The sequence below is a fragment of the Pan troglodytes genome, chromosome 20, assembly GCF_028858775.2.
Source record: "Pan troglodytes isolate AG18354 chromosome 20, NHGRI_mPanTro3-v2.0_pri, whole genome shotgun sequence".
Lineage (NCBI taxonomy): Eukaryota > Metazoa > Chordata > Mammalia > Primates > Hominidae > Pan > Pan troglodytes.
The window spans coordinates 60,523,231-60,541,692 of record NC_072418.2 but is presented as its reverse complement, the minus strand read 5'-3'; the positions used below and the strand labels follow the sequence as shown (position 1 = coordinate 60,541,692).

The following is an 18,462-nucleotide window of genomic DNA, read 5'->3' as shown; positions in this document are numbered from 1 at the left end:
CATTGGCTCCACGCCAAGAGCCTGGCGCACGGGCCTCTGGGTAATGTAGTTCTCACCGCTTCTTGGGCTGGCAGAGGTCGCCCTTCTCCTGGACCTCAGGGAGGAATGGCCCCGTTGCTGTGGAGAAAGGTGGAGGGGAAGGCTGAGAGGTGGTGTCTCCAGCCTCCTTGGACAAGGGAGGAGCTTCGCTGCTTTTTTAAGGTACCATACAGAGATTTTTGGAGGGTATTGTGTACAACTAGTCACCTAGGTAGTCAGAGTTATTCAGATACAAAATGCCTCTACCCTTGGCGAGAGCCTAGTAAACATTACCTTCTTTCTCCACACATTTATGTAAAGTAGAACGTTAGAGTCAGCTTTGTGAGTTTCATTATGCTCAGTAAGGAATAAGGGAAATAGAGTTTACATAGCGCCATGACAGGAATGATAAAACATCCGTTAGATCGCACCGAAGCTGGAGGACGAAAGAGGAATTTTGTCTCACAGAAAATGCCTCTCCTGCCTGTGTAATCGGTGAGTGTGTCTAGCCCTGTAAGGAACAGTGTTGTATTCATATAATATTTCTTCCTCCATATTCTTAGATATGCTTCTTTTAGGATTGTAGCAACTTTCTGAACAGAAGAGCCACGTAGCATATGCCATTTTAAAGCAGAACAGTGTCTGTAGTGTTCACAGTCAGAGCACTTGTGCAAAGGGGACATCAGAATACCAGAATAAAGGTTTGGGACACCTAGCTTTCATCTCTTTGATGGGAAATTTTGATCATTGATACTGTTACTGCAGGGACAGTGCTTGCATGGGGAGTTGAGATCATCTTAGAAAAACAGTTGTGAAATGAAAATTACTGAAAGCTATTGTATTAGTCAGGATTCTCCAGAGAAACACAGAACCAATAGGATACATAGATGTACAAGAGGGGATTTATTATGGGACTTGGCTCATCCAGTTGTGGAGGCTAAGAAGTCCCAGGATATGCCTTTTGCAACCTGGTAAGACACGAAGGTGGGTGGTATCATTCAGTCTGCATCTGAAGGCCTGAAAACCAAGGGAGCCTATGGTGAAATTCCCAGCTGGAGGCTGAAGGCCTGAGAACTGGGTGAGGGTCATTCTTGTATGTTCCAGAGTCCAAAGGCCCAAGATCCAAGAACTTTAATGTTGGAAAACAGAAGGTGGATGATCCAGGGCAAGAAGAGAGTAACTTGCTCTTTCTCTGCCTTTTTGTTCTATCTTGGCTCTCAAAGCATTGGATGTTGGCCCCTAACACTGATGAGGCCAGATCTCCTTTACATTGTCTACAGACTCAACTGCTAATATCTTCCATAAACATTCTCACAGACATATCCTGTACTAAGGTTTTCCCAACTGTTTGGGTAGCCCTTAATGCAGGCAAGTCGACACAAAACATTATACGTCACAACTATTAATAATCTTGTGGCTAGGCCAAGCGCGGTGGCTCATGCCTGTAATCCCAGCACTTTAGGAGGCCAAGGCAGGTGGCTCATGAGGTCAAGAGATCAAGACCAGCCTGGCCAACATGGTGAAGCCCTGTCTCTACTAAAAATACAAAAATTAGCTGGGTGTGGTGGCGTGCGCCTGTAGTCCCAGCTACTTGGGAGGCTGAGGCAGGAGAATCGCTTGAACCCAGGAGGTGGAGGTTGCAGTGAGCCGAGATCACACCACTGCACTCCAGCCTGGTGACAGAATGAGACTCCATCTCAGAAGAGAGAAAAAAAAAAGAATATTGAACATAATTAATTGAACTGAACATAGACTTACTTTGCTTTTTTTTAGTGCAGTCATATATAAGTCTATAAGTACATTTGGCTTGGCTCTGGAAATGTTTACCCTGAAGACACATAGAGCAGATAGCTCTTCAGTTGCTGAATTTAAGTCCTGTCTGAAAAGGAAAGGGAGAAGGTGTGGCTCCAGCATGATTTCATATAGAAAGGTAAGTGGGGAGCCCTTCTGAGTGACTCCACAAAGGACTCATTTTGCCTGCATATTTGAGTGTCTAATGGTAATTTTTTTTTTTTTTGAGGAAGAGTCTTGCTCTGTTGCCCAGGCTGGAGTGCAGTGGCAGGATCATAGATTACTGCAGCCTCAAACTCTTGGGCTTCAGCGACATTTCTGTGTCAGCTTCCTGAGTATATGGGATTGCAGGCATTCACTACTGTGCCCAGTTAATTTTTAAAATATATATATATATTTTTTTTACAGACAGCGTTCTTGCTATGTTGCCCAGGCTGGTTTAAAACTCCTGGTCTCAAGTGATCCTTCCGCCTCAGCCTCCCAAGTAGCTGGGGCTACAGGTACACACAGCTCTTATGGCAATTTCTTAGGCCAATAGTCAAAATAGGGAAATAGTGAGCTTGGAAAGTGCCAGAAAATCTGCATATCTACTTGTTTTTGTTGTTTAAGTAGATAAATTAACTAGGCTGCTCATGGAAATAACTGGCTTGCCAAATTCAATTTGTTAAAATTAATCTCCCTTGAGTTATACAAATACACAGCACAAACATTGCAAAATACATATTTTAAACTAATTTGCAAATTAGTTAATTTTAATTTTTTAGAGACAGGGTCTCACTCTGTCATCCAGGCTGGAGTGCAGTGGCACAATCAGAGCTCACTGTAGCTTTGAATTCCTGGGCTCAAGCAATCCTCCCACCTCAGCCTCCAGAATAGCTGGTAACAGACATGCACCTGCACCACTATGCCCTGATAATTTTTTGATTTTTTGTAGGCACGGGGTCTCGCCATGTTGCTCAGGCTGGTAAAGTTTTAATAGATTATTTTTTAGAGCAGTTTTGGTTCATAGGAAAATTGAGCAAAAAATTATAGAGCTTCCACATATCCCTTGTCCCATGCATGTACAGCCACTCCACTATAAATATTCCCCACTAGAATAGTATATTTGTTACAATTGATGGTACGTTGGCATATCATTATCATCCCAAATCCATAGTTTACATTAGGATTTACTCTAGCTGGATGTTATATGGGTTTTGACAAAGGTATAGTGACTTGTATACACACCACGGTAGTATCACAGAGTAGTTTCACTGCCCTAAAAGTCCTCCGTGCTCCACCTGTTCATCCCTTCCTCCCTTCCCCCAAACCCCTGGCAACCACTCATTTTTTACTCTCTCCATAGTTTTGCTTTTTCTGGAATGTCATATAGTTCAAATCACAGTATGTAGTCCTTTTAGTTTGGATCCTGTAATAGTCCGTTTTCGCGCTGCTGATAAAGACATACCCGAGACTGGGCAATTTACAAAGGAAAGCGGTTTAATGGAGAACTCACAATTCCACGTGGCTGGGGAAGCCTCACAATTATTGCAGAAGGCAAGGAGGAGCAAGTCACATCCTAGGTGGATGGCAGCAGGGAAAGAGAATAAGCTTGTGCAGGTAAACTCCCGATTTTAAAGCCATCAGATCTCGTGAGACTAATTTACTGTCATGAGAACAGCGTGGGAAAAACCCACTCCTATAATTCAATCACCTCCCACTGGGTTCCTCCCATGACATGTGGTACTTATAATTCAAGATGAGATTTGAGTGGGGACGCAGCCAAACCATATCAGATCCTTTCACTTAGAAATATGTATTTAAGTTCTTCCATATCTTTTATTATTTATTTTAATGTGGATAAATATACCATTTTCTAAATGTACCACACTTACCTGTTCACTTACTGAAGGACATTTTGGTTGCTACCAAATTTTGCCAATTATGAACAAAGGTGCTATAAATATTCATGTACAAGATTTTGTGTGGACATAAATGTTTAACTCATTTCAGTAAAACCAAGAAGCAGTATTACTGGATCTATGGTAATTGTTTTGGCATTGTTTCACATTTCAAATCAGTTGAGAAACTTTCTCAGGTATCTTAGAGGAAGCAAAAACAAAGTGCTTCTTCCTTTTTTCCTTTTTCAATAATCTCTAAGCCTCCAGATGTCTGTGAATGTCACCTTTTGAATAGACATACACATACACACAACACAGTCACACTGCATAAGTGTGTTACTATTGCACACCTATCTGCAGGACCAGAGTTCAGTTACCCATTTCCTTAATATCTAGTGCACAGGAATATGGAGAAAGGGTCAGCATGTTAAATGACATCAGAGAGACACAAAACAAAAACACGCACCATTCCAGAATGTGGCAAATTCTGGACAAATGTCTCATCAACTTCAAGAATAATAATAAAAAGTGGTAGCTGTGTATTATTATAGACTCACCAGATGAAACTACTAATAGCCATATAGATTCATTTTGGATCTGATTGCAATGAATTTGTCTTAAAAATCAATTTTGGAGACAATTCGAGGCGACTGAGCACTGATGATATATTTTATGATGCCTTAAATAATGATTGATAAAGTTATAGGAATTATGAAAGAGCTCTTATGCTTGAAAATGCATTCTGAAGAGATGCAGCATTGAATGACAAGATGTGGGAATTGTAAGTAAAATAATTATGTGTGAAAAGAGTTGAAACAAGAATGGCTACTAAATGATAAGTAATAATGGAAGATTTAGAAAGGTTTCATAGTGCATCTGAACACAGTCCTTTCCATTTGTGTATATACTTGAAAATATCCATTAGAAGAGGAAAAATAAGTTTTTGTACCCATTACTTGTTAAGAGGGATGGACTAAAAAGGGTAGGTGGAAACTTATGGTTTCGAGTATATATTAAAATAGAAATTGTATACTTTAAATATGCAGAATTTAAGACAACTAGATTTCACTTAAGCCACTTTTAAAAACACAAGTAATAAATACTCAAAAGTCACTTCTTAATCATTTTACTGTTTTACTCTTATATATACATTGTTCTATAGTGAGCAGGTGTATGAAAATCTATCCCAAAGGCCAACGAAGCTGAAAGGCCAAAGAAGGAGAAAGAGGCCAAATTGTTTTCAGAAATATTTCATAGGGACTCATGAACAGAAGTGATGTCTTGTGCAGCTGTGAGACAATGGATCCCTGTATCTGCCCTCCAGAAGGCAGTTTCCTTTACATCCTTTATAGGACCCTTTTTGTAGTGGTCAACAAGGCTGGAGTTTTTTGTTTGTTTGTTTGTTTGTTTGTTTGTTTGTTTTTCTAGACGGAGTCTTGCTCTGTTGCCAGGCTGGAGTGCAATGGCGTGATCTCGGCTCACTGCAACCTCCACCTCCTGGATTCAAGTGATTCTCCTGCCTCAGCCTCCCAAGTAGCTGGGATTACAGGCACCCGTGAGCCACCACAACCGGCTAATTTTTCTATTTTTAGTAGAGATGGGGTTTCACCATGTTAGCCAGGATGGTCTCCATCTCCTGACCTCGTGATCTGCCCACCTTGGCCTCCCAAAGTGTTGGGATTACAGGCATGAGCCAACACGCCCGGCCTGGAGTTTTTAGGGTAAAACGTGCAGCTGTTCACGTCTTCAGACTTTCTTGCCAAGACTCATGACCACTGGGGGAGAGAAGCATTTTGATATCTATGCTACTGCTTCAGAACATAGGTGACCATGACAGCTTCACTTCAAGATGGCATCAGTCTTGCCACACCACAGGCTGTATGGTTCCTACATACATGTTCTTCAGGTTATCTGTGGCTACTGTATTGGCATGGTGAAAGTAGAATACAATGGTGTGACGCTACCCACTTCTTCTCAATTCATGTTCAGTGACATTATTTTGACACCTTGTAATTGGCCATGGTGGGAGTATTTTACCAGGGAAATTGGCAAATATTAAAAACTAGGGCTTATTTGTTTCATTGAATGGTTAGACCTAAGAAAGTGATAGAGAATTTGTCAATGAAGGTAGTGTTTCAGGTATATAGTGTCTGTAGTTGTTACACTGTGAATAGACCAAAAAACTGAGAAATTATTTTCCCAGTATTTGAAAACAATTTTATCATTTAGCAAATAAGTGCATCACATTACTGAAGAATGAGTAAAGTTTCAACATAAGTCTTTGTTATACGTCTATTTATTAATGAAAAAGTATCACCAACATCCATTTAAAAATAAGCAAAAGACATTAATAAACATTCTTCCAAAGAGGATATACAGGTGGCAACTAGATACAAGATGTTCAAATGTTCAATACCATAAAATACCAGAAAAATGCAATAAAATCACAGACAGATGCTATTATACAGCTATTAAAACAACTAAAATTAAAAAGACTAACCATACCAAGTATGGCAAGAATGTAGAGAAATAAGAAGGTTCACATACTGTTGATGAGAATGCAAATGGTACAGTTAGGTTATAGTCTGGCCGTGTCTTTAAAAGTGACGCATTCACATACACTGTACTACTGACACAGGAGAAATAAAGCATTTCTGCATATTAAGAGTTATATGCCTATGTTCATAGTAGCATTATTTGCAACAGCCCAAAACTGGAAAGCATCCAACTGTTTATCCAAATTGTGACATATCCACAGACATTTCTCAGCAATACAAATGAACTATTCACATAAGCAATATTGATAAATCTTAAAAGTAATTGTGCATCGGCTGGTGTGGTGGCTTACGCCTGTAATCCCAGCACTTCGGGAGGCTGAGGCGGGCGGATCATGAGGTCAAGAGATCAAGACCATCCTGGCAAACATGGTAAAACCACAACTCTACTAAAAATACAAAAATTAGTTGGGCGTGGTAGTGCATGCCTGTAGTCCTAGCTTCTCAGGAGGCTGAGGCAGGAGAATCGCTGGAACCCAGGAGGAGGTTGGAGTGAGCCAAGATCGTGCCACTGCACTCCAGCCTGGTGACAGAGTGAGACTCCATCTCAAAAAAAAAAAAAAAAAAAAAAAACTGTGCATCATCAGGAAAAATGGAGTAAGTATTTTACGTTTCAATTCACATAAAATCCTAGAAAACACAAACTATTCTCCTGTAGGGAAAGTAAATGACAGGACTCCTGAAGGCCTGCAAAGTACACGCAGAGATTGTAAAACAGCAAGAGGTGAATCATGAATATGTTCATGATCATGATTATGATGGTTTCACAGGCTTGTATGACAAACTCTTCAAATTATACACCATAAATGGATGTAAACTATGGCATGTCACTTACACATCAAGAAAGTTGGTAAAACATGTTTCAAAATAAAGTATCTGATCACCCAACTTTCAGAAACCAGAATGCCTAGCAATCTCATGTTGACTGCACTCTCTCTTCAGGCCTGGGGAAGGGCAACCATGAGTCCCTCCATGCAGGAAATGTTGGCAAGCAATGAAGGCTGTGGCAATTTGAGACAACAGCAACACTGGTGGAAATCACAAGAGCTATCAATACATCCCTGGCCTATAGCACTTCTGTTATCTTTATCCTCCTTTTTCTGCCTCTACAGCAATGCACTTGAGGTGAACAACCTAGAAAACCAACAAGAATTAAAAAATAAAACCCTTTAATTATTTTTGCTGAAAATAACCTCAGCTATTGGACATACACAGATTTCTAGGTCCTATGACTGCTCAAAGCCACAGTCACGGGAAGATTTGTAAATGTACTTTTATAAGAGGCACATTCCAACTAGTTTGCTACAGTACACACAGTACAGAAATACCCAGGTATTTCTGTACCAATTACAGTTCACATGTGACTCGCGTTGTCTTCTGCATGACATCGGCCTAGGGAATGTTTGATATCAGGGCGTGTCTCCTTGTAGAACCCCATGAAAAGCTTCTCAGCAGCACTGGGCATCATATGACATCCTCTGGAAACAATGGAATAAAATTGTCCTATTCCCTGAAGCACACATGCTTGTCATAACAGCTGGCCTCTCCTCAGGATGACCTCTAGTCTCACAGAAAGAATAGGGATCCAGGCCACGAATTAGAATAACCAAAACCTTGCATTTTTTCCTAGGAGATTTTAGGTAGCAAAGCAAGTATGACCAAAACCAGAATTAGAATTACTCTGTCATCTTACTTTCCTGCAGAGGCCCACAAAAGCCATCCATTCCTTCATATAGAGTTGAAGTCTGTCTCCCAGCCACCCCACACAGTAAACAGAACCCCAAGACTACAGGTAGATTCAAATATAAGGCTTTTATTAGTGCACAAACTGGAGCAATGTGAGGCAGCCATTCACCACGTGGTGACTTGGAGGCTGGAAGAATGACCAAGTGTCATGTGAGACCAAGAATTTACATGAAGGGAATCCTTGCACATAAGTGTCCAGCAGAACCAAGGCTGGGCCCTCCTGACCAAAACTGGGTCACACGTATGCTGTGATCAGTCAGAAAAAAGAATGAATTTTCTCTAAAGGCTTAGATTGCTCAAGATTTCCTCCAAAGACTTAAGAGAACACACAGATGTCTGCCTTGTCTTAGCACATAGGGGTGACCAATGCCCACTGTGCAAGGTGGTAGAGGGTAGATGGTTTCTACCAGAGAAACAAGGAAGAATGAGGTTCAACTTCAGGCAGATGGCTCCCTCACAAAGGCTCTCTACTGCTACAATACTACAGAGACAGCACTTTCCCTGTAGGTCTAAGGCTCTACTTAAGTGTGGACTTTCAGGAGCTAAATGATGATAGATCTTGAGTTGAAGGCGCTTCCACATTTGCTGCATTCATGAGGCCTCTATGTGTTATGACATTTTTGGTGATGTATGAGGCTGGAGCATTGGCTAAAGGAATTCCCACATTTGTCGCACTCATAAGGCCTTTCTCCAGTGTGAACCACTTGGTGTTGAATGAGACCAGACTTTTGGCTAAAGGACTTTCCACACTGGCCACACTCATAAGGCCTTGCTCCAGTATGAATTCTCCGGTGTTGAATAAGGATGGAGCTTTGACTAAAGGATTTCCCACAGTCACCACACTTATAAGGCCTTTCTCCAGTGTGAACTCTCTGGTGTTTAATGAGGGTAGCTTTTTGACTAAAGGATTTCCCACACTGGCCACACTCATAAGGCTTTGCTCCAGTGTGAATTCTTCGGTGTTGATTAAGAATGGCACTTTGACTAAAGGAATTCCCACATTCACCACACTTATAAGGCCTTTCTCCAGTGTGAACTCTTTGGTGTTTAACAAGGGTGGCTTTTTGGCTAAAGGATTTCCCACACTGGCTACACTCATAAGGCCTTGCTCCAGTGTGTATTTTCTGGTGGTCGACAAGGCTGGAGTTTTGTCTAAATAATTTTCCACATTCGCTGCACTCATAAGGCCTTTCTCCAGTGTGGATTCTCCGATGATCATTCAGGTGGGAGGTTTGGCTAAAGAATTTTCCACATTCATTGCACTCCCAAGGCCTTTCTCCAGTATGGACTCTCTGGTGCTGAACAAGTGAGTACTTGCCACGGAAGGCTTTCCCACATTTGCTACACTCATAAAGCTTTTTTCCAGTGTAGACTCTTGGATGGTAAACAGGAGTGTGTTTGTGCCTGGAAGCCTTCCCACATTCACCTGACTTGTAATGACTTTTTTGACTGCGAATGTCTTCCCCATATTCAGTAATTGTGCTGGGTTTCTTGCCTCCAGGAAAGACCAGGGACCTCAGAAGCCCCAACATGGCTGGAAGGTCCTTTCCAACCTCCCATTTGCGAAAGGGCTTCAATGACATACAGAATAGGCAGCACTTCACATATGAGGCTCTGTCCATGTCCCTCTTCAAGGATTTCTTTGCACTGTGATGCTTTTGGTGCTGGTGATGGTTTGTACATTCTCCAACCAAGTATGGTTTCTGCCCAGGGAGATCAGCTAGATGCAAAATATCTTTCAGGACTGGGACACACATCTCACAGGATTGAGTCTTCTGTGTGGATGAACCTGCCTTTGACTGTGACACTCCTACAGAAACATTCTGGTCAGAAGGTGTCTCTTCATCCTCTGTTCCATGGCCACAACCTGAAAGCAGAGAACCGCTGATGAAATATACATTGACTCTGCTGAGAGCAAGAAGCCCCATTACACACATACCAAACGAATGATTCACCAGGTTTGTTTTGAGGATAATGGAGCTGGGGGCAAGTTGAGGAAGGGGTTGCTTTGCAATACTGGATCTCTAAAGATCACAGAATGAGGGAGGCCTCACCAAATAAAGGACACAAGGATGGGATGAAGGACAGGGAATGGCATTGCCTTCAAACCATTCCTCTACCAACAGCCTCAAAAATTATCCTTGAGTAGCCTTCCAATTCCTAAAACTCACCACATAGTCTTCAGGAGGACCTTGTCTGCTGGTGACACCTGCATGCTTTGCAGAAGGTTGACTGTGCCCAAGCCCAGGAAAATACAATTGAAACTGAGTAGCAAGTGATGTGATCACATATCTTCATGTGATCATATATACATACTTCATGAGACATTATGTGTGTGTCAATGTTGGAAAACAGTGCAGAGGGAGCAGTGCAGAGAAGCAGATGATGCATGAAGATCAGAAAGGTGGAGGTAGCCAGGTGCTAGAAGTCATAGATAAAAATAATAAGAGAGAAAAGTGTCAAGTACTGAGAAGAAAATATAGAAATGAGATTTGGCCAGTGGCATGTGCACCCAAACAGTGGTGAAGACAGGACAGGCTCCTTATGTGATCGGAAAACAGCCCGGATATCATGCCCCCAACCAGTTGCCACTCAACAAGCCCAGGCCTTCTCTGAGACCATGTTCACCCTATAAAGCAACCAGGTTTCTCCGCACACCCTCAGTTGTCTAGCAATGTGGGACCTTCATGAAGCCAAGTCCTACCAGAAAGACAGAACATGTGAGTGATCAGCACTGATGCAGAACGACTCAGCACACAACAGCCCATGGGCAAGAAAGTTAATATCATTAAACAAACAAACAAACAAACTAGAAGGAGTAAGAAGAGCCCATTGTCCCCATAAGTATAGACAATGACAATGACTACAATCATGACACAGGTAGCCACAAGAAAATGTCAGCTAGCAGATGGGGGTGCAGGGAACTTGGGACACAAGGTGTCATGGATCTGAACACAGACACCCAGCCAAGAAGAGAGCAAGCAACAGAGATCCATTTGGCTGACTGAAGAACACCTGCTGCCCAGTGGCAGGTGTTCCCAGACCACTGGGCAGCAGGTGTTAGGGCTACTCAGGCAGTGCACAGTGCTGGATCCCATAGCACATATCCCAAGAAAGTGGGGAAGTCAGCAAAAGACCATAGACAGACCAGGACACTGGAGTTGGTATTAGGGCCTTACCCAGTGAGGCTACAAGGGCAAAGTTCTCCAGCATCACTTCAAGGTACAGGAGTCTCTGAGCCTCATCAAGAAGTCCCCACTCGTCCTGTGAGAAGTAAATGGCGATGTCCTCAAAGGTCACACAGCCCTGTCATGATGGGGACAGGTCACTCCACAATCAACGCCTCCACAAGTTCATCCACCCAAGCAATCATCCCCACCTTAAGGAAATACAGGCCCTGGTGACACAGATGCCCACTCTCTCTTCATGGTCCCAATGATCACTGTATCCTTCTACAGCACCAACCAGGAGGTGGGCAGGATGCACCACATCTAAACTTTGGGCCCAGTATGTAGGGGTGTATCCCTTCTTGTCAGGCAGTTCCCCAAGAGTCTTTCAGATAGTGCCTCCTAGACACAATCAAATGTGGCTTCACCTTTGACCCTTAAGTCCTCAATGCCAGGGGCCTGGGTCCTTCAGTTCACACTCCCTCTCCATGTACACATCATTCTTTGAACCATACTCGCTCAGTCTCACTCCCACGGCCACCTCCACCCCTCTGCCTGCCAAATTGAGACATCATCCAGTGCTACACAGACCTCTGATGGTTCCTACTGTCATAGACAGCCCCCACCCTGCTCTGAAGGGCTATCTTCCTGACTCTGTTCCTTGCTTCAACCTCAGCCACCAAGAATCACCTGATGTCAGACACCGATGGCCGTCCTCCACTTGTGCTGCACTTGATGTCCCCTCTTCAATCAACAACCTTCTTCTCACCTCTTAACCCTCATTCAAAATCAGTGGCCTCAGTGGCACAGACTCTCAGTGGCTCTCTACCTCCAACCTAATGACTCATACAGATGAACACTTGTACTCCTAAACTTATTCAACTGCTTGACTGACACCCTCCCCAGACTCACCAAGGGTCACAACAAATTCCTGGCGAGTTTTTACCATGGTGAATAAGCACTAGTCCTAGTGTTTTAGTCAGTTTGGGCTGCTAGCATAATACCACAAACTGGGTGGCTTATCAACAACAGAAATTTATTTCTCACAGATCTGCAGGCAGGAAGCCTGAGATCAGAGTGCCAGCATGGTCAGGTTCTGGTAGGGGCTCTTTCCAGGTTGCAGACTGCTGACTTCTTGTATCCTCACTTGTTGGAAAGAGCACTAGATAGTAGCTCTCTGGCCTCTTTGTTAAAGAGCACTCACTAATCCCATTCATTAGGGCTCCACCCTCATGACCTAATTATCTCCCAAAGGCCCAACCTCCAAATACCATCACACTGGAATTAGGGTTTAAGCATATGAATTTTGCAGGGACACAGTCCACTGTACCTGGCCTCAGTGTCATCTTCTACTAATTATTTCTTTATCTCCGTGTCTGTCCTATGTCCCTAATGCCTTGGAAGCCTTGACCACTTATCAGATGATATGATTTGGCTGCGTCCCCACCCAAATCTCATCTTGAATTGTAGTTCCCACAATTCCCATGTCATGGGAGGGACCTGGTGAGAGGTAATCGAATCATAGGGGCAGGCCTTTCCCATGCTGTTCTCATGATAGTAAATAAGTCTCACAAGATTTGATGGTTTTATAAGGGGGGAGTTCCCCTGAACAAGTTCTCTCTTGTCTGCTGCCATGCAAGACATGCCTTTCACCCTCCACCATGATTGTGAGGCCTCCCCAGCCATGTGGAATCATGAGTCCCTTAAACCTCTTTTTCCTTACAAATTATCTAGTCTCGAGCACATCTTTATCAGCAGCATGAAAATGGACTAATACAGTAAATCAGTATGAGTAAAGTGGGGCTGTGCTGTAAAGATAACTGAAAATGTGGAAGCAATTTTGGAACTGGGGAACAGGCAGAGGTTGGAACAGTTTGGAGGGCTCAGAAGAAGACAGGAAAATATGGGAAAGTCTGGAACTTCCTAGAGACTTGCTGTCTTTATCAGCAGTGTGAAAATGGACTAATACACCAGATCATCCTCTTTCCTACAATCTTCCCATGACCACTTTTCTCTCACAACTGTTTGTGATGCTCACCACCTCTACCACGTGTCCAAGCATGAGACACAGTCATAGCCCCAACCTTTCCTTTTCTGTTTTTTTGTTTTGTTTTGTTTTTGAGGTGGAGTCTCACTCTGTCACCCAGGCTGGAGTGCAGTGGCGTGATCTTGGCTCACTGCAACCTCCGCCTCCTGGGCTCAAGCAATTCTCCTGCCTCAGCCTCCCTAGTAGCTGGGATTACAGGTGCCTGCCACCACGCCTGGCTAATTTTTGTATTTTTAGTGGAGACAGAGTTTCACCATGTTGGCCAAGCTGGTCTAGAACTCCTGACCTCAAGTGATCCGCCTGCCTCGGCCTCCCAAAGTGCTGGGATTACAGGTGTGAGCCACCACACCCAGCCCTTTCCTGCATTATAAATAGCATTATCTTCATGACCAGGATTACCCACTCCTAATTGTGACCCATAGCTACTCTGGGCCAAACACTGGCCACCACCTTTTGGATTTCTCCATCTTAAACCACTTCCAGAATTCTAGATGTACATGGACAGCTACTCACCTGATGTCTCCATATATCATTCTTTGGAATATCTCAGACTATGATAATAGCTAAAGACAAAACTCCTGTTATCCTTAATGAAAATTAATTGGCTGGGCATGGTGGCTCACGCCTGTAATCCCAGCACTTTGGGAGGCCAGGACAGGTGGATCACCTGAGGTCAGGAGTTTGAGACCAACCTGGCCAACATGGTGAAACCCTGTCTCTACTAAAGATACAAAAAAAAAAAAAAAAAAAAAAAATTCACTGGGCATGGTAGCACGGTAGCATGTGCCTGTAGTCCCAACTACTCAGGAGGCTGAGGCAGGAGGATTGCTTGAACCCGGGAGGTGGAGGTTGCAATGAGCCGAGATCGAGCCACTGCACTCCAGCCTGAGTGACAGAGTGAGACTGTCTAAAAATAGACAAATAAATAAATAAAATAAAAATAAAATCAATCCTATTACATGCTATTTGATGGAGATTCCATCCTTCCAGATGCTAAATTCAAAATGCCTGGAGTAATGCTTGTCCAGTATCTCTTACCCTCAAAATCTGAAAATGCAAGCAGGCCTAATTAAAATTCTGACCCAGAATCCAGCCACTTCTTCTACCTTCACAGCCACCACACTGGTGAAACCACTATCAAAACTCACCTTGGCCACTGCAGTAGCCTCCTCCCTGGTCTTTCTATCGCCTCCATCACACCCACAGAGTATTCTCTATGCCGCATTAACAGTGAACCTGATGAGACCAGTGTCAGATAACCTCCGTTCTCTTCTCTAAACCTCCCATTGTTCTCATCACCTCCAGAAAAAACACCCAATTTCTCAGAGCCATTCCAGGCCTGAGTCCTGCCCTGCTGCTCTGAGTTCCCATAAGAAAGAAAGGAGAGTTGTGTTTCCCTGAATCAGCTCAGCTTCACTGCCAACCTTACACATTATTGTACGTAGGCGGGGCAACCTTTCACACCTCATTCCATTGTCTGCCAGCAATAAGAATGTCTACAAATAACCACCAGTCTAGAATCAGGATGTCAAGCTTCGAGTTTGTGAAGAGTCCTTAGGTCAAAGAACTGGATGGTGGCAAAAAGATCCATGAAAAAACCCCAGGATGGGGCCAGGACCAGTGAGGGCCTGGGACACCCTCCACTCACCTTTGTGAGGTCCATATGTGTTTCTGGAGACACAGTAACCTGTGGAAAGCCAAAGATCATGAAAGGCAGGTGACCATACAGGGCTCTACGGATTCAGGCTTCCCTGGATTCCTGTCCAGGCCAGAGCCAGGTGGACTGAGGATGCCTGCATTATTTCTGAGCCTCAGCGTTCCAGTCCTCAGTGCCAACTCTTAGCAACTGTGGGACCTTGCACAAGAACTCAACCTCCCTGTGCCTCTGTGTTATTCCATTCTATTCTAGTCTAACTCCATGAGGTTTCTGGAAAACTTCGAAAGACCTAACTCAGACCATATGCCGCTTCTGTACACAACCCTCCACGGCTCCTAGCATCCTAAGAATTGAGGGAAAACTCCTCACCTTGGCACTCCAGGTATGAACCTTCTTCACTGTGTCTCCAAGAGTTTAGAAACGCTGGTCCCTTTGCCTGTCACCCTCTTCCGTGCCCCATCACCCAAGTTCTGGAAATAGGGACCCCACCCACGAGCCCCCACTGTACTGGACATGAGGATCTCGACCGTAGTGACCCAAGAAGGCACTAATTTGGGGATGGAGGGTGAGGCCCAGTAGAGGCAGCGCTCACCTGAGTCGGGGCCCTCAGCGCGGCCGCAGCCATCGGAGCCTGTGGGCAGAGCGGGGCCGGGACCCGACAGCTACGGGCGCAGGGACCTAGGCAAAGCCGTCAACCCCGCCGCCGCCGACCCTTAGAACCCCCACTGTTCAGCGGGAGGACCCCTCCCCTCGCGCCTTCCGACTGTCGCCAAACAAAGCGCTCCCAAAGCTCTGACGGTCTGGATGCACCCAAGCGCTGCAAAAATGACCGCCACTGAAGTGATACCGGAAGTCCCTCCCCGACCCATTGGTCCCAAAGCGGAAACGACCCTTTTCTCAGCGCGGATTGGCTCAGCATCCCTGCGGCTGGAGACAAAACCTTCTGGGTTCTGTAGTCCCCGCTGGTCCCCAGGGCTGAGGGAAAGATGCTGCCACCCAGCGTCACCTCAAACAAAAGCCAAGCGGCCGCGCTGGGGGCGCAGGGAAATGGCGTCGCCACAATGCAGGAGAGGGCTGGGCCTTGTCGCTCCTTAAACAGGCCGCTGGTCGATTTCTGTGGTCCCGTCGCGGCTGAGCGCCCACGTGATTAGAAGCATTGATTCAGGCTCAGGAAGCTGAGGCCAGATCCACACCGACGCGTATTCCACACATATTCGACGCTCCTGCGGGAGCAAAGGAGCCTCGTCCCCCTCCCTTGCGGGGTCAAGGCGTTCGAGGCCGTGCCGGGGCCAAGGCTATTCTGTGAAAGACAGGAGCGACTTAGGTGTCGCGCTGTGGGCACGTGTCCCGGGAGGCCACGTGGGGGCCGCGCCCCCGGCTGCTCCTGCTCTGACCTGAGCCCTTTGACTGTACCCAGAGGCGGGAGGCGGGGCCGAGACGTCCCATGGGAAGGGGTTCTCCGTAGCTCCACCCCGGGGTTCGTCTCCTCCAGGGGGGCCGGGCGAGCTGGGAAGGCCCCAGAGCCGCCGAGGAAAGCGCCTCTGCTTCCCTGAGTCCCCTCCTGGGTCTGGGAGCCGTTCCTGCGTTTTCTGACGCCCTCTCCACCGCCCCTCGGCTGAGAACTGGGTCCAGATGAGCCTTGGACCCCGTTGAAGACGTCTCCTACCTCATCTCCCACACCTGCTGGGACCATCTCCAACCGCCCTCAGGGCAGTAGGGAGGTAGGCGGGTTCCCAGGGCACCCCAAGCGGTGGCGTACAGTGGTAGGAACAAGGCCTCTGGAGCCCAAGAATGGGATTTAGTCCCCGAGGGGAAGTCCATGCTCTGCCTTACAGCGGCTAGTATGGGCTTCTGGGGGCACCCTGAGACTCGGCCTGTAGGGATACTCATAATGGCCTCCATGAAGGTGCAGGTTTAACCACTGGACCAGTCTCATCTGGCCATCCTCTGTTGGTAACATAATGTCCAGTTATTTTGCAGGCACAGAGCTAAAGAGTTGCAAGTTTCACAGCTAGAGAATGTGCAGAAAAGAAAATGTCAGGCCCAGCGCGGTGGCTCACACCTGTAATCCAAGCACATTGGGAGGCTGAGGTGGAAGGATCACTTGGGCAACATAGCCAGACCCCGTCTCTACAAAAACTAAAAAATTACCCGAGTATGGTGGTGCACCTGTAATCCTAGCTACTCAGGATGCTGAGTAGATCGCTCAGCCCAGGGGCTCAAGTGGGAGGATCGCTTGAGCCCAGGAGATCACGGTTACAGTGAGTTATGATTATGCCACTGCACTCCAGCCTGGGCAACGGAGCCAGACCCTGTCTCAATAAATAAATAAGTAAATAAATAAATAAATAAAAAGAAAAGAGAAAAGAAAACAAAACATTGACCCAACACTCGGAGCTGAAGTCTCACCTACCAGACTCCACCCTGTCACCACAGGAAACCAAAATATCAGGCTATGGCTGGAACCCAAGTGCTGAAACACTTCCGAAAGCAAGGGGTCTGTTGTCTCTGAATGTTGGGTGATAACACCCCCATCCCCGCCTTGCCATCAATAGATTTCTTTGAAGTCCTTCCAATCAAAATCCACCCTTCCAGTGCTTACCAACCTGTCCTTCCTAATCCTTAAAAGCTGCCCCAAACCCCATATTGGGGAGACAGATTTGAGCTGGACTCCTGTCTTCTTGTTTGTCGACTTGCAATAAAGGTTTGCTTTTCTCAAAAACCTGGTGCCATGGCATTGGCTTCTGTGTGCGTCAGACAGCAACCCTTTTCCTTATTAACACTGGCACCCTCTAGGTGACACGGTTGTGCACCTCATTACCCTCTGGTCCCAGAGGCCAGCAGCCCCCACAATGGCCACCTAACACCTGCCCTCACCCTCACTGTCCTTTCAGAGTTGCCGCATCAGATCAAACATGGCTCCCCAAACTTCAAGCATGTGTGTCCATCTAGGCATAGAACTAGCAGAATTGCCTGGATAACTTGGGGAGGAGGGATAGCCTAGTTCGGAAAACCTGCTCTGTGTGGCATGCCCAGGGGACAAATGACCCACCTACTCCTGAGGCCCAGTCCTTCAGGGAGAAGCCCAGCCAGAGATGAGGGAGGCTGCCAGTGGTCACAAAGCAGTAATAAATTCCATCTATGGCTAAACTTATGTGAGACCAACAGTCAATAAGTACCTAAAGAGAAAGCTGAAAAAACATTGAAGACAGAGTGCAAGAAAGTGTGAAGCCCTTAGGATGTGGATGGGTTGTTTTGTGTTTTCTTTCTGTGTTTGTCTATTTGGCACAGCTATTCAAGTATAGCTTGGCAGCGTCATTCATATAGTCCACTAACTTCTATTACTGTTCACCCAGTTAATCCCAAGGGATTCCGCAGGTGTGGGGAGTGTTGACCTCAAGGACCATGACATCTAGCAAGGGACTGAAGATAGTGGAGGCCAGCTCCATCTGCAGGTAGAACATTCCAGAGGGCCCAGGTTTAGCTCCATCCTGTCTTTATTTTTTTTGATTTCTTATCTTTAGTCTTCAGGGGTACATAGTAGGTGTATATATTTATGAGTTATATGGTGTAGTTTGATACAGGCACACAGTGTGTAATA

At 45.4% G+C, this 18,462-nt stretch overlaps 2 protein-coding genes across 12 annotated transcripts in view; one reads left to right on the top strand and one right to left on the bottom strand.

Annotated features, from left to right (window-relative positions):
- The first annotated feature begins 1 nt into the window (after nucleotide 1).
- ZNF416 (zinc finger protein 416) overlaps nucleotides 2-18,462 on the top strand; it is a 28,316-nt gene continuing 9,855 nt past the window's right edge. The window contains exons 1-3 of one of the 4 annotated variants that reach the window (XM_063800930.1): nucleotides 16-201; nucleotides 1,792-1,948; nucleotides 15,114-15,243. Coding sequence is in view for 2 of the 4 variants with exons in the window: in XM_054673028.2 (XP_054529003.1) it covers nucleotides 1,838-1,948 (111 nt within the window). In the remaining 2 variants the exon portion in view is untranslated. Of the gene's footprint in view, nucleotides 514-1,791; nucleotides 1,949-14,760; nucleotides 15,244-18,462 lie in introns of those variants that run through there. The other 3 variants (XM_054673028.2, XM_054673029.2, XM_063800931.1) reach the window with 3 other exon arrangements.
- Nucleotides 8,038-15,881, bottom strand: ZIK1 (zinc finger protein interacting with K protein 1). Of its 8 annotated transcripts, none has more exons than XM_009436525.5 (4): nucleotides 15,231-15,881; nucleotides 14,853-14,891; nucleotides 11,170-11,296; nucleotides 8,038-9,857 (listed from the first exon to the last, which is right to left on the bottom strand). In XM_009436525.5, exons 2-4 carry the CDS (start codon nucleotides 14,865-14,867, stop codon nucleotides 8,593-8,595), a joined length of 1,407 nt encoding a protein of 468 aa, XP_009434800.1. In that variant the 5' UTR covers nucleotides 14,868-14,891; nucleotides 15,231-15,881; the 3' UTR covers nucleotides 8,038-8,592. The 8 variants fall into 8 exon arrangements, with proteins under 8 accessions (XP_009434800.1, XP_009434801.1, XP_003316793.1 ...); XM_009436526.5 differs by having other exon boundaries at nucleotides 11,170-11,254; nucleotides 15,231-15,723; XM_003316745.6 differs by having other exon boundaries at nucleotides 15,454-15,720.